This window comes from Phodopus roborovskii, unplaced genomic scaffold (genome assembly GCF_943737965.1).
Source record: "Phodopus roborovskii unplaced genomic scaffold, PHOROB, whole genome shotgun sequence".
Classification (NCBI taxonomy): domain Eukaryota; kingdom Metazoa; phylum Chordata; class Mammalia; order Rodentia; family Cricetidae; genus Phodopus; species Phodopus roborovskii.
In genome coordinates, this window is record NW_026126459.1 from 30,019,257 (window position 1) to 30,044,994 (window position 25,738).

The following is a 25,738-nucleotide window of genomic DNA, read 5'->3' on the forward strand; positions in this document are numbered from 1 at the left end:
TATTTATGAACTACTAACCAGTAGTTATAAAGGCACTAAGACAGATATGTTGAAGGTTATTTAATATTGAAAAACATTTATAATTTGAGGTGTTTTAAAGGCTGATTTTTGTTAAACAATCTCATGTTTAGTATTTATCAATTCTAGTAGGATATAAAACTTGTTCTATCTAATACTTATACCTCAAAGAATGCACTGCCATTTTAGTATCCGTCACAATTTTAAACACATTTATTTCTAATCTGTTCAGCATAAGCTGGATGGAAAGAAAGTCACATAGGGAGAGTATGTTCTAAAATTGACTTGGATAATGAATCTTCTTTAATGAAAATGTTATATTCCTCTGAGTAGTGCCTTAGCAGGTAACTTATTATTAGCTGATAACTGAAAGGTGTCCTCTCTGTTTTCTATCACATTCTGCAGGTGTGTTCAAAGCAACATTGTCTTGTTGACACAAGCCTTTAGAAGAAAGTTTGTCATTCCTGACTTTATGTCTTTTACCTCACACATTGATGAGTTATATGAAAGTGCTAAAAAGCAGTCTGGCGGGAAGGTAAGGTTGATACACATATTTTCCTAATGTAAACATTTAATGCAAAATAATAAACCTGGATATTTTATGAATTAACTCAGTCTAGCCATTATATTTGATGCTTTTTAAACGATTTTAGTTAAGTACTTACTCTTTATTATTTTTCTGCCTACAGTGAAACCAAGTTTTAAAAAAATTTAATTTGTAAAATGACTGAAGTGGCTTTACATTATTTTAACTAATAAAAATGACTGACATTTCTGCAGATGTGATATCCGTTAATATAAAGTAAAATATTTCTAGGTTTTAAAAACTATCCAGGGAAAGTCAAGCATGGTGGTGCCTACCTGTAATCCTAGCATGTTGGAGGTAGAGAAATGAGGGTCAGGAATTTAGAGGGGTGACTCTACTGTGTCATTAAGTATGAGCCCAGTATATGAGCCTGTGCTACAGAGGAATCTGTAACATGCCAGCCCTAACAAGGCAGGTCTATTAGTCTTCCCAACCAAGTATTCCATGCAGTAGCAGAGACTCTTATATAATCTCAGTGTTAGATTTTAAATTCTTTTTTAGAGTCTGCATGTTTACAAAGAGAGATAGCATTGGGAATTAGAGATTGGTAGACAAGTCACCAAATGTCATGCTGGTACTCAAAGTTATGTATTAGTGTATTTTATATATATCATTAAAAGACAGACTGAAGTCTGTCATTGGTGAGTAGTCATTGGTGAAAGAAAACATATTGCCTGTCTTGTCTATCTTGTGTCTCTTAAACTCTTTCCTTTTTGGGTAGGTTGCTGATTATATTCCTCAGCTGGCCAAGTTCAGTCCTGATTTGTGGGGTGTATCTGTCTGTACAGTAGATGGGCAAAGGTAAGTTTTGTTTTGTTTTTGGTTTGGTTTTTTGAGACAGGGTTTCTCTGAAGCTTTGGAGCCTGTTCTGGATCTCACTCTGTAGACCATGCTGGCTTTGAACTCACAGAAATCCACCTGCCTCTGCCTCCCAAGTGTTGGGATTAAAATTTATCCATCAAAAATTTGCAAAGTAATAGTTGCAAAATACAGTCTTTTATAAATTCGTGAAAACCATATTTGAGAAGTGTTTGTATTTTAAGCAAGCTACTGACAAAAAAAAAAAAGGATCCTTGAAGAATTATCAGAAAGTGTTATGTGGGAGAACTATGAAGAAAATGATTTGATTTTAAAAAATCTCAATTAAGAAAGAGCTTTGGGAAAAAAAATGCTAAAATATGGGAATGTTTTCTCAAGAACTATTTTGGTGGATGAGAGGGTCAGTGCTTGGGAGGTGATGGCTTGTTACAAGCAGTTTGCCACCAGCCTGGACCCAGAGCTACATCAGCCAAAAAATAACACACAGAGACACTGTATTAGATATAAAGCTGTGGGCCAGTGCTAGAGCTTCTTACTGGCTAGCTCTGTCTAAAATATTAACTCATTTCTATCAGTGTTTCCATGTGGCCTTATCTTACCAGAGAGAGGGTCCGGACCTCTTAGTCCTCTTGGTACTACCTTTTGACTCCTCTCTACTACATCTCCTAGAACCCTCCTTGTCTCCTACTCCCGCCTATCTTGCTTTCCTATTGGCCAAAAGGGCTTTATTCATTAACCAATAAGAGAAACATATTTACAGAATGATATCTCCCATCAATAGGTTGGTGGATAAAGTGTTTAGTATACAAGTATAAAGTCCAGAGTTGGTCTCTGGCACAAAATCCCAGGCAAATGTAGTTTCACTGTAATCCCAGCAGTTGAGAGAGAGAGAGGCATAATGATCCTCAATGCAAATGAGCTAACAAAACTAGTGAATAGGCAAGCTTCATGTTCATTCTACTTCAGTAAAGTAGAGAGGATGAAGGGCTTGATGTTAGTCACACATGTGCACACAGGGGTCTATCTACTTATATACAAAAATGCACACATACATACCTCAGTGCAAAAATATTTTTATTTTGCTATAAGTCAGACTTAAAGGTCATTGTCAGGTTCTAATTTGGATGTCCGAAGAATTATGTCTCAGTGTTTTTCCTGCTGAAAACACTTAGCTTAGAAATTCTTCCTTAACTTAAAATCCTTCCTTAAAATTACTTTTTAAAATGAAAATACAACTTAACATAAAAATATATATACAACTTGTATTGTTCATACAGCTTGATGAATTTATATTAATGATAGAATTTTACTCTACCCCCAATTTTGAGTGCCAGTTTCTTTATGTAGCTGGGCTGGCCTAGAACTTACTCTGTAGCCTAGGCTATTCTCAGACTTTGTATCTTCATGCCTCTGCCTCTGATTTGATGATAGGCATGTGCCACCATGCTTGGCAGTACCCTAAAGTTTAAGGCTATAAGTCAGGTAAATGTATAATTTTTAGGTTTTTCTTTTTAAGCTAAAGTTAAGTTTTTTCGTCTGTTTGTGATCTTAATTATCTAATCTGAAATAATCCTTAAATTATAATAAAAGCATATGTTCTTTTTAATGTTTAAAGTTACACATTCTTGTGGAGATCAGAGGAGTCTGTTCTCTCTCATCATGTGGATCCCCATCAATTAAACTCTGGTTGTCAGGCTTGGTGGTGGGCACCTTTACTACAGCATCATCTAGCTAGCCCTTAAACTTAAACATCTTTTATATTGAAGTAAACATTTGTAGTTGAATTATGGGAAAATACAAATTAGAGTTAGTGTAAAAAGAGGAAGTTCAATCATGCAGCTGTTTCTAGTTGATGCTAATTGCTTTTAAAATCTACTTTAATAGGCATTCTATTGGTGACACCAAAGTTCCCTTCTGTCTTCAGTCCTGTGTGAAACCCCTGAAATACGCCATTGCTGTTAATGATTTGGGAACTGAGTATGTGCATCGCTATGTTGGGAAAGAGCCAAGTGGATTAAGATTCAACAAACTGTTTTTGAATGAAGATGGTAAGGAGTACTTACAAGTTGGTTGGAGAAAGAAATAACTCATTTTTCTGTTTAAATATCAGTAATTTGAATTCTGCTTTTGAAGAAACCTTTTCCTGTTTTTAAAAATTTGCCATAGTTTCTTTGATCTTTAGAGATAGTTTAATCACCTACTTTTCAAAATGGTTACTTTAGATTATCTTATGCTATTAGCAAGATAAGGGCAAAGGATGCATTCCACAGCTGGACATAGTGCACGCTTGTAATCCTAGCATAATAGGAGATGGAGTGAGGTGGACCAGGAGCTCAAGGACATTGTTGCTGCATAACAAATACAAGGGTAACCTTGGTTACCTGAGACCCTGCCCATTTATAAATAACTTACATTATACTCACCCACCAGGGATTCTGTTAATGTTTGAAAATGCTTAGAATGTACTTAGGAACAACCCACTGGGAACAGCTCATAGATCTGGGGTAGTCATGATTATTGTGAGTCTGTTGCTAATATTTAAGTTAAAAGCACCTATTTGGTAGAGGTGGCACAAACAAATAGCTAGATTCCATTTCCTTAGCAGTTTCATTACTAGAGGCTCTGACCCTCTTTTGTCCATAAAATATATGAACCACTCTGTTGAAATAAGTGTCATATACTATAAAAGACATTCAGAAATGAGGTAGCATGGCTTTATCTCATGGAGAGTAGTGTTTCTCTTTTTCCATATTCACATAATGTATGTGTATTCATATACTGCCTTCATACTTGAGGAAAGTTCTATACTGGGCTGGGACTAGAATTTGAGGATGTTCATATACTGTGGTTTTAATGCTAGATAGTGGGATTTGTTTCTGTGTGACTTTGGTTATTTTCCTTCATCATGTTTGCTATTTGGATGAAATACTTGTATCAGATAATTGGACTTCTTAACAAGAATTATTACTTGAGTCCCAGCATTCAAAGAAGAAGGAAAACAGACAGACAGTATTTCAGTCTCAGGATTTTTAAATCTGAGCCACAGGTAGCTTGACTTCATTCCTGTAGATTGTCTTCTGTGTTTATCCTGCAGGTATGTGAAGTTATTTGATGATTTAAGGTACAGAATTGAAGGAAGCAAGTGAAGTTTGAAAAAATTATAACTTTTATGTTTTCTTTCTGCCAATTTTTTAAAAAAAATGAAATGTCTCATTGTTTTATTCATCAAATAGAATCAAAACTATTTTCTATGTTTTTCTTACTATATTGTTAGAGCAGCTACATTTTTCTTCTGTGTTTTACCATAATCTTTGTGCCTTTTTCCATAATTTTTATGCTAATAAATGAGAATATATTGGCAACTTCATTGAGGATATCATATTCCAAAATATTTATTATGCCAATTGACCTAGGTTTAATGAAAGAATTCATTGTTAGTCCTGGATGATAAGATATTCTATAATATAATCAGCACTTTCTTTTGAAAGGCAAGGGGGGGGATAGTCAAAATTATTCTGACAGATACGTTGATTTGGAGGAAGGTATTTAAAGATCTAAAGACAAATGTAGGAATTTGAATGTCAGAAATCTTTTTGAGGGGCTGTTTAGGTGGTTCAGGGATTAAGACTAGCACCATTGGATTAACAATGTGCAGCTTCAGTTCCAGGAGATCTGATAGCCTCTTCTGGCCTCTTCCACCATCAGGCACACACATTGTGCAGAGGCATACATCCATCCAGGGATAACACCCATACATGTAAAATAACAAAATATCTTTGGAAAAATTTAAAAATCCTCTTGAAGAAAAATAGATAAGATGGGAATTGGGGTAAATAAGTTTAAAATTAGTAATACATTTTTTTTTTGCCATATTCATGAATGATTTTAAAAAGGGTGATTTATTGGTGATATAGTCTATGTAAGAAAACGATTGTGATGAGAACTCAAGATTTTAGTGCTGGTTTTTCATAAGACTTGAAATACAAATTTAACAAAAATTCTTGTCTACCAATAATCTTAAGGAATTGTAGGGAGAAGGTTCAGTACCCTACTTGTTCCTGAGCTTTCAAGGGATATTGTGCTATTGAATCATGGTTTATACCATCACTAACACAAAATTGTTTGAAGATTTTTTTCTCATATAAAATTTCACTAGTAGATTATAGTGAAGCTATATAAACAGATGTGTTTGTGCATCTATTCATTTCAGCATTATATAGTTACAAGTATCATTCATGCTATGTAAGATGATAATAAAGATTAATGTAAATATGGTGGATAGATAAGCAACAGTGGTATTTTATAAGCATATGTTGTATTTTTAAAGTGTTTGAAGTGTAAATGATTTTTGTTCTGAGATTAGAGTTGGCTGATTCTTCCTATCAACATAAGTGAGGAAACAAGTTTATGGAGATGGCAATTTTGGAAAATATCTTTTAAGAAAGTTTTCTTTTTAAAAATAACTTCTTGATTTATTATTATGGTGTGGAAATGTGTTGTAGGCTGAAGGGTATGTGCATACCACAGAGGTCAGCAGACAACATTATGGAGTCTGGTCTTTTCCTACTTTTACATTGGTTCCAGTGATTAGACTGAAGGCCTCAGGCTTGTCCAGCAAGCACTTTATATGCCAAGCCATTATGCTGCCCCATCCTTACCTACCCTCTAGTGACTAAGTTAACCAACAAATATTTAGTCTAGTGACTAAGTTAACCAACAAAAATCTTGTTGAGTAATGAGCTCAAGAGGCTGGGAGGGGTTTGGTTCTTGGGGTAACTTACTTAGCTAATCTGAAATATGTAGAAAATAATACAGCTAATACATGATAGTAAAAGACAAGTTAAGCTTTTCATAATCATATTACCTCTGGTGCAAAAGTTTAGAAGGCATATTGTTGATAATCTTAAATCAGCAAAGCCAAAATATGTTACGTATACAGGATTTGAGAAAGAAGAGTTGAGTTGATTTTATATAAGATGGCAGCTGAGTTACTGAGAAAGAATGGAGCTTGGGTTATTGAGGAAAATACAAGTGAGCGCTGTAAAATTGAGCTGTGTGTAGACTATATTGAAAACATGATTTTGTGGGATAATTAGGTTTAATTTTTGTGGTACTGCAAATATAGTATAATACGTAAAATATAAAGATCCAGATTAAACTGGGCACCTTCAAAAATGCTTTTTAGTTCTTTAATATATGCATTAACAAACTTAATATACTTTCAGTTATGAAGTCTTTATTCAGGGCAGTTTCAAAAAGTAAAAAAAAGTATGAAAGAATTCCATTCATATTTCATTGCCAAGTGCAAATAGACATTTGTTAAAATAAAATACATGTTCATAAATTGCAAATGTTTCATGTTCTTTTTTTTTTGGTATGCCAAGCTCTAATATATGTTAGAATACTTTAAATAGTAGTACAACTGTTATTTCTATTGCTAATAAATGTTTAGGAATTTTAAATTTGTTCCTTCTTTCCTGCTTTACTCATTTCATAGTAGAAATCAAGCAGGTTTCATACCCTAAGTCTTACTTAGGTCGCTGTTAGATTGCAGTAATGTTGGTGTTCTCCTTTGCCAGTTTCTGGTTTAGGTGCTTGTTTTTGAACCACAGGTGTAGAACACAAAGTAGATGACATGCCAGGAAATAGTTTATTGTTTGAAAAAGTCTTGAATGCAATTTAAGTAGTATTTGCACAATATTTATCATGCCCAGATATTTCTATCAAACACCAGTATATACGGATTGCTACCTTCTAGTCCTGAGGATTTAAATGTGATACTATACAAAATAAAACAAGACAAAAGAAACCTGACCGACTAACAAACTTATATAAGTACATATATAGTGTAATTTAACAATTGAGTTCTTTTATATTCTGCCTTCCCTTTGCTTGAGATTTTTCTTTCAGGTCAGTATATGTAAGTATTCTTCTTTCTTCATTCCCTCTTATGCATACATACATACGTAAATGCATACACATACCCACACATAATATAGTCTTCTGAGAAAGCAAGTGTTTGGGCAAAGCATATTTCATTTGGTCAGCATATTTTGAGGAAGGTAAATTTTTAATTACAGTGGTTACAATAGGCTTTTAGCATTTAGAACTAGTCTATATTAAATAATTTAAAATGTAGTTTTTCTTTTAAGTACAATTATAAGCATTGATGGGGTACAACATGTGCTTTGTATCATAAAAGTACAAATTAAACTGCCTTGAATTTGCTCACAGACTTTATTTGTAGTGTGAATACAAATTGTTTCTTTAGCAATTTTGAAGCTTATAACACATTAGCTGTTGTTACCTTATTATTTATCTAGTAGATAATTTTGCTCACTTATATTTTTCCTTGATTGATATTTTTTCATACCTCTGTCATACCCACAGCCCTGGTAGCAACTATTTTCTGTTTCTGTGAATTCCGTATTTTTAGAACTTATGAGTTCCCTACTTTTATATCCTACATTAAAGAAAATCGTGTAATGTTTTGTTTTTTTGTACCTGGTTTTACTATTTGTAATATCTTCTGGGTTTATTTGTGTTACTATAAATATTTACTTGTTTTAAGTCCAAGTAATATTCCTTTATTATATACTGAATTTTCATTATTCATTCATCCACTGGTAGACACACAATCTCATATCTGAGCTCTGGTGAATAAATGTTACAATAAACACGAAAGAATGACAGTATAAAGTTACCATTTCCTTTGAATAAATGTGCTCAGAATGGATTTCTGAATCCAAAATGTGCAGTTTTAAAAGGTGATTTCTGAATTTGGTGACTCTCCATTGAAGGAAATAGACTGATGTACACAATCAGTTATCCTTTCTTGCTCTTTTTTAAAAGGAAAATGCGTAAAGCCACATGTTTCTCTTTGTTATGCAGAATCTAGTTTTAAAATGTGTGAGACATCATTAGGACTACTGTGTGGGAAAGAAGAGAACAGTAGAGGAGAAGAATGCAAAATATATGTATGTGAAGACACCAACATGAAATCTAACTTTGCAGATGATTTTTTAAAAGCTGAAGAAATTTTATCTTCAGTTATACAAGTCATAAATAGTGCAGTTTATTCATTGACAGTGTACAATTTGAGGCGGCTGGGTTTGGGAATAAACAGACCTGTGATCTCATCTCTTAGTTGTACATAAGAAAGTCATGAGTTTGAGGACAGCCTGGGTTATTTACACTATTCCAAAATAAAAGCAGTAGCAAAAGTATACACTTCAGTAGCTTTTACTATATTCATAGTTATGAAATCACTCAGTCATATTTGGATCACTTTGACCACCTCCAAACCAAATTCTATATTCACTAGTTATTCCCTATTTCTTTTTAACCCTGGAACCTAGTCTATAGATTAATTTATGTGAGAGACTTCAGATAAATGGGATCACTTAATATTTGGTCTTTTATGAGTAGTTTTTGTCAGCTTAATATGTTTAAGGTAATCAACTTAATAAATTTTATTCCTCTTCATAATATTTCATCATGAGTAATACTAGTTTAACTATTTTTTAGCTGATGGTACATTAGACTTCTCTTAGCGCTCTCTCGGAGAGAGAGTGGCTGGGTCCCATGTTGACTCTATTATTTTGACTGCTTTTTCAGAGCTCACAGATTTAGCTAGAGGCTTGTCTTGTGGAATTTAGCTTGCTAAATTCAAGGAACCCAATAGTGTTGTGCAGGTAAATGTGTGTGCTAGGACTATCCAGATTGATAAGCTGATCCCAAGGAAATGAATCATTATCACAGAAGTAGAAGTTTTAAGGTAGGAACTCATGTAGCCCAGGCTAGTCTTAGAAGAATGTGCTCCATACCTTGCTGGAAATGTTTTCAAGTGGATATTTTTAATGTAAGAATTTTGTGTTCATAATTTGTTGTGCAGTGAATGGTAATGTAGTAAACTTTTAAAAATTGATTTAAGAATTAGAGTTATTAATTAAGCCTTTACATTTAAGAATTAAAATTGAATTTAATTTAAAGAATTTAAATTCTTAAAAACTTAAGAATTTAAAAATTAATTTTAAATTTAAGAATTGGAATAAGTTAAGCTATAAAATAGCATTTTAGGAATTAGAAGAAGATAGGATTATGGGTTAACTTAAAAGTTAAATTTTATTTTAAAAAAGAGGCTAGATGGGCCAGTGGTTAAGAGCACACATGCTGCTTTGGAGAGGACCCGGGTTCAGTTTCCACACCCACATGGCAGCTTAATGTAATTCCAGTTCTAAGGGACAATCTCCTCTGTCCTCATCAAACACATATGGTGCACATATATACATGCAGGTAAATACACACACAAAATAAAAATAAAGCATTAAAAAAGAAATGTATCCTTTACTGCTAGGAAATGTTGAAGGTATGGAGAATACATTAATCTTACTATTTAGACATATCAATGTTTTGTGTCTTCAGTGGCTATATAGACACACACATTTGCATTACGTCCAAGAACCTTTTTAAAATGTAAAATTGGGATTACATCATGGGCTTTGTGGTGACATATTGTTTAGGTGATATGTTGTTTGTGATCTAATAAAGCTTGACTGAAGGATCAGAATGCAAAGCTAGTCATAACCATAGAGGCCAGGCAGTGGTGGCATACACCTTTAATCCCAGGACTAGAGACAGAGGCAGATGGATCTTTATGAGTTCAAGACCACTCAGGGTTCCATGAGAGTGAATCAATCTAAAGAGAAACAGAACTCATGCCTTTAATATTAGCACTAGAGAGGTGAAGACAGGAGCAGGATCTCAGAGCAGACTTTCAGTCTCATGGCAATTAGTCTCCAGCCACCATGAAGACAGGATCTCCCCAGCCCTGGGAGAGGTAAGAGTTAGTGGTTGGCTGCTTTGCTTTTCTGATCTCTTCAGCTTGAACCCAATTATCTGAATTTTTATTATTTGTGCTACAGAGCTTTTTCAAATATTTTTATTATATCATTCAAGTGCTTAGTAGGTGTTAGCTATGTATATGCATTTTGTGAGCTTTAATCACAGTAAGCGATATATTCAATCATTATAAATCAGAGATAAAAATTTGGTTCCTGCATACATACATACATACATACATACATACACACACACACACACACACACACACACACACAATATGTATGTATATATGGAGGGATTAAGAATAAAACAGCAGGGTTACCAAATTTGGATGTGCTTTTAACATGACTTTTTACGGACTGTTGTGTGAATCTTTTTTTACTATATGATTACCACAGAATTCTGGGTGTGAACAGCTGTTTTGAAATGTACCTGACTCCAAACAATTCTCCCTGCAGAAAAGTCCATCCAAGAAAGTGGTACCAAGTATTTGAAACAATGCTGTCACTTTATATTTTACAGATAAACCACATAATCCTATGGTAAATGCTGGAGCAATTGTTGTGACTTCACTAATAAAGGTAAAATGTTGACATTTCCTTTTAACCTAGTAAAATTTAATAACTAAGGAATAAATACTTATTTTGGATTGATTATGCAGGACTGTGATACATTTTCTTTTGGAATTAAGAAAATAGTCTTGTTATTGGGTTAGGATTTTTATCTCCACCCCCCCCACCCCCACCCATGTGATGTCATTTCAAGGGCAGAATGCAAAATACCTGACTCAGCATGAATTCCAAACCATTAGTTAACTTGTGGGTGTAAAGCTTTGGCACAGATTTAAGAACTTTACACATCAGTGGAAGTTGAGGTGTTTCTTTTTAAAGCTTTTAATACTTTTTTTTTCTCTTTGCTTCTAGAAAGAACAAATTTTTTTTCTAGAAAGAAGCATTTACCATATTATATTTTTATTAGTAAATGTAGGATCAAATGTCCTAATTTGCATTTGAAACATTTATTATATTAAAAACTGAATTGTTTTTATCCTTATAAGCTGGGATCACAATTCTCATTTAAATTTCTTTCATTTGTTTTACTTATATCATGTCATAAGTAAAAAAAAAAAGTAAGGTTTCTTCCAATTATTACATTACTTATGTTTCTGTGTTTGCATTGTGTGTTGACTTATTTATGTTAGTGTTTGTATTGCCTTAATAATTGGAAGCTAATGTTTTGAAATAAGTATTTCAAAATGGTTCTCTTGTGTGATAGACTTTTATATATATCACACAATTTCAGACCACCCACCCTTTTCATTTTAAATTTCTAGTTGTGTTACTTATTAAAATGAATTTTGTGTTTGGGACATTTATGTTCTTCAATAAATTTATGCCTGTATATATCAGGTTAGAAGAAATCATAACTCATGAACTTGTACATGGATTATTGTAGATGGGGTACTCCAGATACAAACAAAATGCAGAAGGGTAAATTTCAGGCTAAGCCCAGTTCACAAAAATTCATCTAATTGCTATATTTGAAATCCTGCATTAACTGCCAATGCATTTCAAAGCAAAGAACTGCCATCTTAAAATATATGCTTATTTTAGGGCAATGACTTACAAGCATTGGCCCACTTAACTAATTAAGTAGATTTTATAATCTAGTTTTAATGTAGCTAGTTTTAGTAAGTTTATGCTATCTAGTTATAGTGAAAATTATTGTAGAAACCAGCAGTGCAGTTATACACAAGGCACAGCGTTGTGTTTTAAGTGTCCTTAAGTATGAAATATATATAGTTAAATGAGCCTTTATTACTGAATCCAGTAAAAGTTATTATGAGAGAAATCTCATTAGTAATTCAGAGTTGAGCAAGCAACGAATTAGAACTAAGGAAAGTTAGTCTACAATCTCTGTTAATATATAGCTTTCAAAATACTAGAATGGCTCTAAACCATTTTGGGGTCTTACAAAATGTCCAGATTCCATGATTTTATATATATTAGTGGGTTCATTTACCTTCTTGAAGATGATTCATGGAGTCCATCATAAAAACTACTTCAGTGGAGAGACTGTTGGAGTTCAAGGTTCCTCAGTTACATAGACTTAAAGGTAGACTGGTACACTTGAGATGAGACCTTGCCATAGGAAGTAAGATCCTGTCACAAGGGTTGGGAAGTGGTCACATGGAGAAGATTAACATGGCACACCAGTAGGGTTCACTTTGTAAATGATTTACAAAATGCCTTCATAACTGCATGTAGTTAAAATCCTTTGGTTTGATTTATGGGCTTAGTCAAGTACACTGATATGCTGCATGTGGGAAATGCATGTCTGGTCATGCCACACCATCATTTCATTAGTTTAACTTACCATAGTCAGTCATAAGTCATAAACCACATTGATCCACATTAGTGAGAACAATTAGGAACAGTAAAGAAACACACAAACAACATAAATGCAATTCAGGGTTCAATAGTAAAACAACATTTTGTATTTATAAATTTGACTGGTTTTAAATTTGTAAAATTTAAGTTTACCAGCAAAGTTTGGCAGTTCAAACTCAAATTTTTGAGTTTTTTTTTTTTTTTTTTTTTTTTTTTTTTTTACTGAACATAATGTAAATCTTTAAAGGTAGAAGCTTGGCACAAATGTAAAACTGCCCTAGAAAAGAAGACATTTCTTAGGTTAAAAAATTTAGATTTGTTAGGTATCGGTATGTTGCCTTTGTATAATTATGTATATGAATTGGTAATGGTTTGAAGTTGAGTTAATAAAACCTGTGCCATATTTAATGTAGGGGATTGCTATTTCCCTTAATGATGTCTTTGACTTTAGCAGTTATAAAATCAGAAATACTGTATTATTTTCACTTGTATAGACAGTGATTTGTTGGCCATAAAAGCTGTATCTACTTTGTAAATGGGTGTATGTAATCATCATTTAGACACTAGTTGGTGCCTACTCTCTGAATGCAAACAGGCTCCTTCTAAGGAGCTTGAACTTGAATGCCTAAAGCAGGTTTCGTTTCATGGCTACCAGATGCTTTTAGCTCTTGTCTTGACCTTAAGACTGTTTTGTTTTTCTGTTCAAATTTTGGGGCTTTGTTATGGTGCCATTGCAACAAATCTCATGTTACACCCTCCAAAAAAAAGTAGAGTCTTTAGTAAGACTCTTTATTTCATAATTTTGTAGTATTGATATTTTTTCCTTGTAGGATTGGTGGTGATCCTCAGGAAATGGGGGAAGAGGCAGAGCAAATGTTCAAAAGGATTAGCAGATTGTGGAAAAAGGAGGATTTGGACAGAAGGAACCTGTTGCATTAATTCTTAACCACTAAGCTTATAGGAAAACTCCAAAATTTAAAAATTTAAACAAAGCTATATAGGTAAATACCTTTTTAAAAACATGTAATTTTACACTTAAAATGCACATAATTAAAAGACATAAGGGTTACTCTTACTCGCTGTTGTCCTAGTAGCTATGAACTTTAAGGGAATACTTTGTTACAGTCTTGTTTTATCTCATGATGATAATGTGTGATTGTGTGGTTTAAAGGAAAGAATGAGAATAAGAGGGATATTTCACGTTTTTGTTTTTCAGTGATAAAAATGACCTAGTTATATCTTAAAAGTTAAAGTCTACTTGAGTATTGGGGTAGGAAACTGAGGGCAACATACTACAAAATGATTGTCACTATTGCATTTTAATTTTAGAGATATAGTAAGCAACATATATATCTGTTCTAGTGGTCATACTAAGTTGTATTACTTGGACAAGTTTGCTTATGTGGGATTTTTCCCCGTTTTAGGAAGCAATCACATTTTTAAATTACAACATTGATGATTTTGAAATGTTCTGTAAAAACTCAAGACAAGTTTAATTCATCATATGCTCTTTTACATTTGCCATATTAGCCATAGTCTGGCAGATTTCTTAGTAAAACCCACGTCTCAGATGGCCTGTCACTTTTCAGCAGTAGTGCCTGATGTTCTGGGCTTGGCATATTTAGAGCACAGGAGTTTGTTTAATGGTTTATTTATGTAAGGTTTATATTAGTAGATAAGGGGTTTTTTCTTTTTTCTTTTTTTTTTTAATGACAGGTAGTTTTGTTTTGTTTTTTTCCAACTGAGTTAATTGTTCTGTTCCTTTATTTTTAGAGATAATCAATAAAAGTACTAGATCAGCAGGGCACAATGGCACATGTCTTTATCCCAGTTCTCTGAAGCAGGATCTCTGTGAGTCTGATGTCAGTCGTGTGTGTATCATGAGTTCTAGGCCATCTGGAGGTAATAATAGGGTCCTGTCTCCAAAAAGCCCTAAAACCCAGATCTAGAACAATGTTACCTTTTACTTTTAATACTAATTTGTAGTTTAGTAACATTTAATTTCAGAAAATTCTTCTGTGGCACAAAGACTATTTTATAAAATCATTTTCCATAACCTCTCTTTGCCTCTTCTGTGATCTCTAATTTAATTGGCTTGCATGTCTACTCTTTATGACCACATTGCATAATAATAATTGATTAACATATTGGCTGTTTAATGAAATATTTTAGTGTTGCCAAGTATATTTGTTGTTGCACAGCTATGAATTAATTCATGAATATGTTGTAAATCAGATATTAAATTATTCCCACATAGTTACAATAAACTCCTTCAATTTATTTATTTATTTATTTATTTATTTAGGTGATGTTAGGTATCAAACATAGGATGTGAGTCTAGGTGAGCTTTGTACCCTGAACTACCTCCCTAACACTTAAATTAATTGTTTTAATGGAATTAAATTAGTTGTTTTAATGGAATTAAAGCTTTATCACTTTTGTTAAATTTTCACATACACTTTTCCTTAAAGAGGTATAAATTCTATAGTTTAATACACACATTTATATAAGATCTTAATTTTTATAATTTTCTATCAATCTTTTTACTCTTCTCAAACAGACTACATGGTTTACTTTAAAAAATTGTTTAGTTAATAGATTAAAATTTTAAAATATATTTTGCCCAGTTTAATTTCTTTAAAGTTTTTCCAATTTATTGCAAATTTCTATGAATGTTTTCGGAATAGTGCTTGTACTGTGAGCTTCATGCTGGAATAAATATGTCCCTGGTACATGAAGGACTAAGGGGCAAGAGCATTGGTAGTTTAAGAACATTACTTTCCATATGTGTTTTCTATGTTCCCTTCTCAAAATAATTTGCTTTTGGTTTAGGTAGTTCCCATTTTTGCAGAAGAAAGGGCATCACATGTGTTCCATATTTTATTATAGTTAACTGCTTTAGGGTAAAAGTTTTGTTTGCTAATGAGACAACACTTTAAAGTACTGAAGTTAGTAATATTGAGCCTGTAAATCAAAGTAATTAATGCCTGGTAAAAATTATTTCTACCAATAACAGCATTCTAGGTTGTTTCCTTTGTTTAGTTTAACAAAACTGAAATGAGGCTTACAATGAGGCTTACGCAGGTTGAGCTCAAGTAAATATTGGTTACTATCTGATAAGGTTCAGGTATGTAAAGGATTGAGTAATGTTGCTAGAATGAAACCTTGTTCCATGTCAGTCTGCTCATTAATTATACAGACATTAAGAAACCTTTCTCAGAACTTTGGTGTGAGAATTCTTACAATGTTCTGTCAGTAGAAACTATTAATTGGCATATGAACAAAAAAATCAGTTATGATTTTGAAGACCAAAGAAAATTATTTAAAAGATAATTATACAAATCAGTGTGCAAGATGGTTAACAAATCAACATCTTCTTTCAAACATTTTCCTATCAACTGATTGAATAGAATGACCAGCCCCAATTACCCATTCCATGCTTCAGTTATTACTGTTTTATATCTGTTCTTTCACCCCTCTGAGTTTACTATATTAGTTTTTTTCTTCTTCAGTATTTCTTTTCTTCAGCAGAGCACATTTACTCTGTTTTGTATGTGTATATATGCTTTTCTCCTAAGAGCTTTTCACAAAAACTTTTTACTCAACATTTCAATATTATAATTAGGTCCCATCTATCTGATCTAGTCATCTGTTACAGGAAATCTTTCCAAAAGATAGGGAGGCAACTAAATTGTAAAGATTTAAGTTAAACACATTTGCAGGATAGATAAGAACAAGTACAAATGAAATGTTTTTACATTTAAATGAGAAAGAGATACACTTTAGTCATTGTAACCATTCATCAGTTTATTTTTCCCTACTTACATAAATATGCTTAGGGTGTTTCAGATCCCTATTAAAAACATTATGTAATAATAGAATCCCAATGCAATAAATAATACAATAAAGACAGGTTATTTCTTTCTTAATTTTTTTTTCCTAGGATTTCTCTGCATATTCCTGCCTGTCCTGGAACTCCAGGCTGGCCTCAACCTCACAAAGATTCACCTGCCTCTGTAATTTGTTTTTAAAAACAATTTAAAAGCAAAATTCAATTTTTGCAAGCCATAAAATAGACCAACTATGTGACCAAATCTAGAGTTCAAATGTTTTTATATTAAACTTTATAATTCAACAAAGAAAACTTGTATTAAGCAGGGTAACAACTTAGGTTAGAGAATGAAAGTTTAACGTAATTCATTTATTTTATACTGATTAATTGTGTGACCAGTGATTAAGTGATTATCCATGTGACAACACAGTTGTGCTTTTTTTTTTTCTCTTTTTTTCTTTTTTGTGCTATTTCTAAGGTTAAAAAGGTTTTCGTGGCTTAAATGTTGTTACATATTTTACAGCATTAGGATCTATGGAATATTTTGACAACCGCAACAGTTCAATGAAGTTGGTAATTTCTTCTTTTAATTATTTTTCATTGAACAGCTTTGGAGTTATATGTCTACATATTTAATTCTGGTATATTATAAGAAAGCTTTAAAAATGTCAGGATGCTTTAGAGAATATATATAACCCCTAATGTAACAGAGGGGTTGCAATCTAACTGTTACTGAGTTATTTTTACATTATTTAAGTTTTGTTGATGTCTAATTTTGATGACATACTCTGGTGTTTCTTCACATTGCTGATTATGTACTTGTGACTGTACTTTCTAAATAGCTTGATTTGTAGGGTTTATATATTTGTCAGTCATAACTTGACTTCCCGTAGGGAGGATGGACCTGGCTTATTCAATAGATGACACTCTGGAAAAAACTCTGTTAACCACATTCCAAATTAGAGTGCTTCGGACTTTGAGGGTAGATTCTTAACAATTTGCTTTATAAGATGGTTGTCAAATTATTTGATTTGAATCCTGTTTTAGAAATTTAGAGATGTATTGTTTCTGTTGGGTGCATATCACCAATTAATACGTTTGATTTCAGATCTACAGCTTACTGCTTTGTAAACTTCGCCGAGGTAAAATGAAACCATTTGGCTACTTGAACTGATCTACATTACACAGGCGTTTTCCTAATAATATTTGTGGTAGATAACATATCAGAACTAGAAGTAATGAAACAATACATCTTCCATACTCTGAATTGATATAATGTTAAATATAATTGAAGTTGGTTTTTAGAACTATCAATGAAATAAACATTTTTTTTAGCTCAATTAGTTTTACCAGTGAGAGTTACTGAGGGTACAACTTTATCCATGCTAGTGTAATGTAGCCAGCATTTGCATATATCAGAATTAGAAAAGATGAGTCAGTTTTTTAACAACTCAAGATTTCTAACTTAATACTGGTTTAGAATTTGCTTTTCAAAAATACATTGTTCGTAATTGAAAATCATGCTTTATATATTATTATATTTTAAGGGTGAATTTTTTAAAAAGTTTTTTGAAACTCTGAAATTAACATTTTAGCAAACCACTTGCTGTTATGAAAGATAAGGGGTTCAGGGTAACTTGTATTCTGTAAGTCTGAGATTAGTAAATGCATTCTTAAAATATATATTCCCTTTGTAATTTTTTTTTTCAACATATGGGTGTTGACTTGTACAAAAGTTTAAATACTAAGTTACTTTAGGAGGATTTCCTAGATGTAAAAGTACTGTGCAGTTCATTGATTACAACGGTAGCGATTTAAAGTTTGTATTGTATTAACTTTGTATTTAACCTTAGTAGTGTTTGTATTAACATACTTGCCTTTCATTTCTTTGCAGCAAGGAGTAAATAATGCCGAGAAGTTCGACTATGTAAGTACAACACAGAATCATGCTTTTGTACTACATTCTTCAAGTACTTAATTTTGGTTACTAATTCTCCTAATTTGGTTTTATAGGTGATGCAATTTTTGAATAAGATGGCTGGTAATGAATATGTTGGATTCAGTAATGCAACGTGAGTCTAATTTGTTGCTTGGGTTTTTATAGTTGATCAGACTTCCTTAAAGTCACCTGATAATTAGACTATAGAATTTTATTTTTAATACTGTTTTACTTCTTATATATACACACATTCAAGCACACATGTGCATGTACTTAGGTATATGCACACAGTCTACTTATGGCTCTAGCACTTACTTTAGTGAATGGTTTATTAACTTAGAATTGGTCATTAGAGGGAAATTAGTCAGTTCTAACTTACCTGAATGAAATATTTAAAACAAGCAGAGACCCACGGCCAAACCTTAGTCAGACCTCAGGGAATCCTGTGGAAAGAAGGGGAGGAAGGATTATTGGCACCAAAGGGGTTAAGGACACCACAAGAAAACCACAGAATCAATTAACCTGAGCTCACTGGCTCATAGGGGCTCCACAGAGACTGAGCCCTCTCTCTCTCTCTCTCTCTCTATATATATATATATATATATATATATATATAGATCTGTTGTGTAACTTGATCTTCTTGTGGGTCTCCTAACTGTGGGAGCAGGGGGCTGTCTCTGACTCATTACCTGCTTGTGGAATGATTTCCTCCCAGTGGTTGCCTCATCCAGACTCACTAGGAGAGGAGGTGTTTAGTCTCACTGCAACTTGCTATACCATGGCTGGCTGATTTACATGGGAGGCCTGCCCTTTTCTGAAGAGAAAGGTGGGAGTAATGGGGTTGGTAGGTGTTGGGAAGAGGGACCGGCAGCAGATGAGGAAAGAAGGGGAACTGATGGAGCTAGAAAATGATTAATTAACTAATAATAAATCCAGGAAAAACATTTAAGAATGCTTTTCAGACGTTTCAATAAACATAAAGATAATCATAGACTCAGAAGGGACCTCAAGTTTATCTCAAAGTACCTGGGCTTATTTGATTTTGTTTTGGCTACAATATTTGTCTTACCTCATTTCTCTATGCCTGGCTAAGGTGATTTGTTTTTATAACCCCAACTTTTTATTTTGAAATTTTTAGTCTATTAAAAAAGTTGAAAGATATCTTTTATTTATACTTAAAAATGTTTTGTCTCTTCTGTTTTTCTTTTCATTTTTAAAAATCTTAATTTATGCATTGTGTGTATGTGTTTGTGAGGGTGTGAACTTATATATGAACATGTCTGGCAGTCAGAGGTTAATGTTGAATATATTTCCTCTGTTTCTCTCCATATTTATATTTTATTTATTTTGAGACAAGGTTTTTCACTAAGTTAGAAAGTTTATAGACTCAGCTATGTTAGCTGACTGGCCAGCAGCAAGTTTCTGGGCTCTCCCTGTCTCTGTCCCTGCTGTACTGGGGTTACAGGCTGGCAGGCACCACCATACCTGGGATTTTAGTTAGGTCTGAAAATCTGATCTCAGGTCTTTGTGCTCAGACTTAGCAGTTATTATGTTTAGTCTCTAAAGTGGAAGTTTAGTTTCTAGACCTTTTCATTTAAATTTTTATTTTGTGGGGTTGTAATTTTGTTTATTCATTTATTTTTGAAGGCTCAAACTGCTTGTTTTACAGAGCAGGGACAGACAGTTTTCCTTGGAAAGACCAGAGGTGCTACTACCTCAGTTTAACTTTTTCCAGGCAGCTTTTTTGGGATCTCATGAAGAATTGTTGTGTCCTTCAATAAGGTGTGTGTGTGTGTGTGTGTGTGTGTGTGTGTGTGTGTGTGTGTGTGTGTGTTTTGGTTGGGGGGGGTGGGTACCGAACAGCCTAGTGGCAAAGGTAAATCCTAGTTTATCTAGAGGCTGAGGCCGGGGGATTGCTTAATTCAAACCTACCTGGGATGCAGAGTAAATTTAAGGCTAGACTGTATAACTTAGCAAAGCTGTCTCAAAATAAGAAGTCAGAGGAGGGCTGGGGAAAATAGGTAATTGGTGGACCACTTCCCTAAAATGCCTGAGACCCTCACCCATTTCCTAGTGCCAGGAAGGAAAGGAGGTAAGAGCTTTTCCATATGTATTATTTTCAGACCATAGAAATGTTGAAAGTGCTGAGTCCATCTCAGTAATAGTGAATGTCACTCTTAGTTCTGCTACTGTTCAGCAGAAAGAAATATTCTGCCTCTGGAGTCTTCTAGGTTGATCTCTTAAATGTACTGTGTAATCTGTATGCATGTTAAGTCATTCTCTTCTAGCTCCCCCAGGGTTCTCTGTGTAAATTGTTAACAAAGCTTTAGGCGAGGCTTCACCCTGTCTATTCTGTTTCCTGTGCCAGACTCAGCCAGCTATATACATGTTTGATCACAGCCTTCCTCTCATATCCCTCCTCCTTAAGTTGTAGCTTCTTCAGCTTTTGTTTTAGTAGTCTGCTGTATCACCCGATCCTCATTATTTCCTTTTCCCCAACTGGTGTCTGTTATACTTTCAAAATACAGATTTGACAAGGAAACTTGGTTAAAAGTCTTCCAGCATGCGTTTTGTGTGCAGTTTTAACATTTAGTACCTCTAAAAATATGTTTCCTGGGGGTGGAGAGATGGCTCATGTGTAAGATCTGTGACTGCTCTTCCAGAGAACCTGGATTCAGTTCCCAACACCCACATGGTGGCTGACAACCATATGCAACTTTAGTTCCAGGGGACCTGATGACCTCTTTTAGCCTGTATGGAGACCAAGCACATATATTACAACATTACAAAATACTTGACAGCCAAGCTGTGGTACTTCATGCCTTTAATCCCAGCTCTTCCACACACACAAACACCCAAAATTGTCCTGGGTTCTGGCAGATCCTCCATTATTCTCCATGTACCATTTCCCAGATGCATCAAATCTTAGCCATTCTTTCATACTTTTGTACTTATTCTGCTTCATGGCGTTTGCCACTGTTTAATCCAATATACCCAAGGCAGTGTAAGTGTTTTGTTGAGAGAAATGAGGCAAACATTAGTCTTGAGTGTTAGATCACCGTCTTTATACTGTGTTTGCTATACAATTCAAGAGGTAAACAATGTTTTTTTTCTTCTAGGTTTCAATCTGAACGAGAAAGTGGGGACCGAAATTTTGCAATAGGATATTACTTAAAAGAAAAGAAGGTTTTTAAATTTTTGTTTCTATTCATAGTTATGCTTAATAAAATGACATATAAGAACTCAACAATAGCTTTTAATTATGTAAAGTGAAAAGTTTTTGAAGCACTCTTGAGTCAAGTGTTAACAAATGACTTATGTTAACATTAAATTGATTTTATGAGTCTGGTAGTATTCAAATATTTGATGATATTAGTCTAAATTCTGGTTAAAGTTTTTTGATGCATTTAGTTTTGAAATGCAATGTCTAACTAGTGTTGATTAAACTTTAAGAGACTGATTCAGTATGATGGTAAATTATAAATTACTCTGTTTCTCAAGAGAATTTAGGAATTTATATAACATGATGTAACTTTATATTTATGCTCTATGGATTCCATACTATTCTGATATAAAGTGAAACATTTTTTTGCATGTTAAATTGATGCCTTTTCTTGTGTGTTTTTGTTTGCCTGAGTTTTCATTGGTTTTCTGTATTTGGATTTTGCTTTTTTTCAGTGCTTTCCAGAAGGCACAGACATGGTTGGGATACTAGATTTTTATTTCCAGGTAATTTTTACTCTTGATTGTATAATTTATTTTTATAAATAGGTGTATTACATTTTATAAAATATGTAAGTATTAGAAACACTGACTCTAGGCCATGAGAAAATAAATTACCCTTGATTTTCAAAAAATATCATGAGAGGCTGCTTAATATCCATATGTTCTAAAAATCTACACATCAGAATGAACAGTGAAGAAATACTTTTAAAAGAGGGGCAGTTCTAGAAACTGGTTTTTCCTACCCTGTTTTCTTAGTTTTTCCATTTTGCCTACGAAAAACTAGTGTTTAGAGAGCTTCTGTCAGCATTTCACAATGTCATTCTTCTGTGCTATCTTTCCATTTTCTTTCACTGTATCTTCTTGATGCTGGTTTAGTTGGCAGTGAGAATAGTTCAGCACATGCCTGCAATGTCATGAAGTATGTGTGTTCCTCTAGTAAAGAGTTTTTCATCCCACACACATAATTTCCTATGGTGCAGTTACCTGTTTAGTACAACCTTTTTGAAAGGTTATATAGTTTTCCCTAATGAAGTTGTAATAGGAATATGTATAGACTACATTTTTAGGTTTCTAGTTTACTTTGTGCTTGTCTTGACTTATGAAGGCTCTTTGATTTTTAACTTTTTAGTGTCCTTATAAGATGTTTAAGAGTGGTTGGTAATGAAGTTTGATGAAAATACAGGTCCTAGATTCACATTTACTCAGTGTGAATGTATTGGGACCCGGTCTATACATAGAAAATTCATTTCAATAGTGACTTGTTTGGGAACTGAGCCCCATTTCATTGACCACCAAGTACAATACTGAATGTAGCATAAGATGTGTGTGATGACTTCCGAAATTGTCACTTGTTTTACTCTTTCCAATAAAACACATATATAATTTGTTTATTATAGTTTAAGTAGTACTACTATGTATTATGTAATTTTGATTCTTTAGTCCAAAAAATAAAGAGACAGCCATAGAGGTGCTCTCTTCTTTGGAGAACTGAATTTAGCTAAGTGAGCATCAAGGTGTCAGGAAATCATTTGTATATTGGCATTTGTCCAGTTAAGTGACTATTACTTTATGACAAGCAAAATTTGATTAATACTAAGCATATATTAGCAAACGATCATGGGAATTTAAATTTGTTTTTGAAAATATTTCCCTACTCAGGAAGTGATAATGGGAATCTCCCTCCTTTCTACTTAAAATGTAGACCAGGCTGGCCTCCAACTTAGAGATCTGTTCAGTGCTGGGATTAAAGGTATGTAAGAACATACCTGGCTAAACCTTAATTTTAGATTTACTAAGTCTTTGCTCTGTAGGCTAGTGTAACCACTTGATTATGCATTTAGGGAAGTCAGTAATTAAAAATAAAATATGAAAAGAGTATTATTTTAGGTTTGTGGGTAAATTTGAGTTTGTGAGATAAATGTTTAATGCTGTTAATGTTATATTTCAGTGCTGAGATCAAACTCAGGACTTTGTTAACGTGGAAGGCGAGTGTGCTGCTGTTCAGTACACCCTCAGCTTTCATTTTTGTTATTTTGATGGCGTTTAAATTCAAAAATTCCATTCTACCTAGGTCCTCCTTTTTTGTTTGCTATATCTGCTGTCCACAATAAATAACAAATGATGATGGGGGCTTTAAAGGGATGTCTTAAATATTTCTTTCTGTTTGTCATTTGTTTCTGTGAAATGATAAGCTTTGTTACAGGTGAAATGTCAAGTTACCATTATCATATGTCCCACCCCCACCTCCTCTATGGGCATACAGTAGTAGTCATCATTTTTCATGCTGACACTATGTCATTTGTTGATGTGTGTTGCTTTATCTTAAAAGATATTATGGCTTATTTCTCACTATTACATTAACAATGATGGATAGAAAAAAAATTAATATTTAAACAAGTTTGAATACTGTATAGAGCAGTAACAAAGCTTAGTGTTTAGGGTGATTTGGCTCTTTTTCACCTAATGCAGTCACCAAAATATTATAAATTTTCAGAAATCTGAATAAATCTTAAAATGTCTAGAACTTTTTATCATTTGAAATCTTAGAAATGTCATCAAGTTTAGAGTGAGATCATTCCTTTCAAAGCTGTATTTCAGATTTGTGGGCGATATCAGATAAAATAGATTGTCATAGAAGGTAGGTGAGATAAAATACCATAAACCTAAGTTTTATAACTCAGTTTTTTTCCCTTCTTCTTATTTTTAGCTATGCTCCATTGAAGTGACATGTGAATCAGCCAGTGTGATGGCTGCAACATTGGCTAATGGCGGTTTCTGCCCAATTACTGGTGAAAGAGTACTTAGTCCTGAGGCAGTTCGAAATACCCTGAGTTTGATGCATTCCTGTGGCATGTATGATTTCTCAGGGCAGTTTGCCTTCCATGTAAGTAATTGCTGATTAATTTTCTCTTGCAAGGAACTAGTCTAGACTGGCACTTTTAAAAATGCAGTTTGAACTTTGCTTCTAAAGCTGTGTACTGTTTTTGGAGAGAGACTTGTTTGCAAGGTTAATTGGTTACAAATGAATAAGGAGTAGAGTTAAATAGTATGCAAGAAGTCCTTAAAAATACAGTCACTTTTAATGTATAAAGGTTTGTCACTCTTTTTCTGAAAGCATTTCGTGGTACAAGATTAGTCCTGACTTGCTGTGGTTTTCATTGTGATGCTTGGCATTATGGTGGATCGTATCTCAAGAAGCCCTTAAACTCAGAAAATGCACACATGAGTTTTTGCTTAAGAGTATATAATACTAAGACTTAGGATTTGGCAATTGTAAAATATGTAGGCATTTGTTACTTGATCTTATTTATGTTGTTACGTCATAATGCCCTTTTAACAACTGTTTTTATAAGCTTTCTGTTTTGTTTTTAGGAAATAGTCTTCGTGTGTGTGTGTGTGTGTGTGTGTGTGTGTGTGTGTGTGTGTGTGTGTGTGTGTGTGTCCTTCATTCCAGGGATTGAACTTGGGCCATTGTGTGTGTGTGTGTGTGTCCTTCGTTCCAGGGATTGAACTTGGGCCATTGTATTTAGTCCAGGTCCTTTACCATACTGAACCATTTTGCTGACTCTGCAGTTTTCAAATGTTCAGCAGAGAAATGGATTTCATGTTATTCATCATTTACCTTTGATAATTATGAATACATGGCCAATATTGTTTTATCTGTGTGCCTACTTGCTTTTATGTTATATTCCAGTATGTAATTATAAACACATAGCCCAGCATTATAGTACTATAAAAACTTAACTATTGTGGCTGAGAGGCAGAGGCAGGCAGATCTCTGAGTTTGAGGCCACCCCAGTCTACACAGTGAATTCCAGAATAGTCTCCAAAGTTACAGAGAAATCATGTCTCAAAACACCAAAAAAAAAAAAAAAAGAGAGAGAGAGACACTTAACTATTGCATATAAAACTGTTAATGTCATTATTTATCATTAGCGCTAAATTTAATATAAGAATATTTAATCGTTGAGATTACTTATAAAGTACTATAAATTACGGTTATATGTTTCTACATTTTGTTTGACCTGGAAAGTAAATAAGGTCATAATTGTTATTTTTTTCTTTCACAGTTTCTTTTTAATTAG

General features: G+C 33.5%; 1 protein-coding gene across 3 annotated transcripts in view; it reads left to right on the plus strand.

Moving 5' to 3' along the window:
* The window catches only part of Gls (glutaminase), a 67,161-nt gene that overhangs the window by 15,242 nt on the left and 26,181 nt on the right, over positions 1 to 25,738 (plus strand). For all 3 annotated transcript variants that reach the window (XM_051190139.1, XM_051190141.1, XM_051190142.1), the window contains exons 4-12: positions 424 to 553; positions 1,326 to 1,405; positions 3,308 to 3,471; positions 10,790 to 10,848; positions 18,384 to 18,416; positions 18,503 to 18,561; positions 21,548 to 21,614; positions 22,107 to 22,157; positions 24,361 to 24,537. In XM_051190139.1, the coding sequence (XP_051046096.1) occupies positions 424 to 553; positions 1,326 to 1,405; positions 3,308 to 3,471; positions 10,790 to 10,848; positions 18,384 to 18,416; positions 18,503 to 18,561; positions 21,548 to 21,614; positions 22,107 to 22,157; positions 24,361 to 24,537 (820 nt within the window). The remainder of the gene's footprint in view (positions 1 to 423; positions 554 to 1,325; positions 1,406 to 3,307; positions 3,472 to 10,789; positions 10,849 to 18,383; positions 18,417 to 18,502; positions 18,562 to 21,547; positions 21,615 to 22,106; positions 22,158 to 24,360; positions 24,538 to 25,738) is intronic.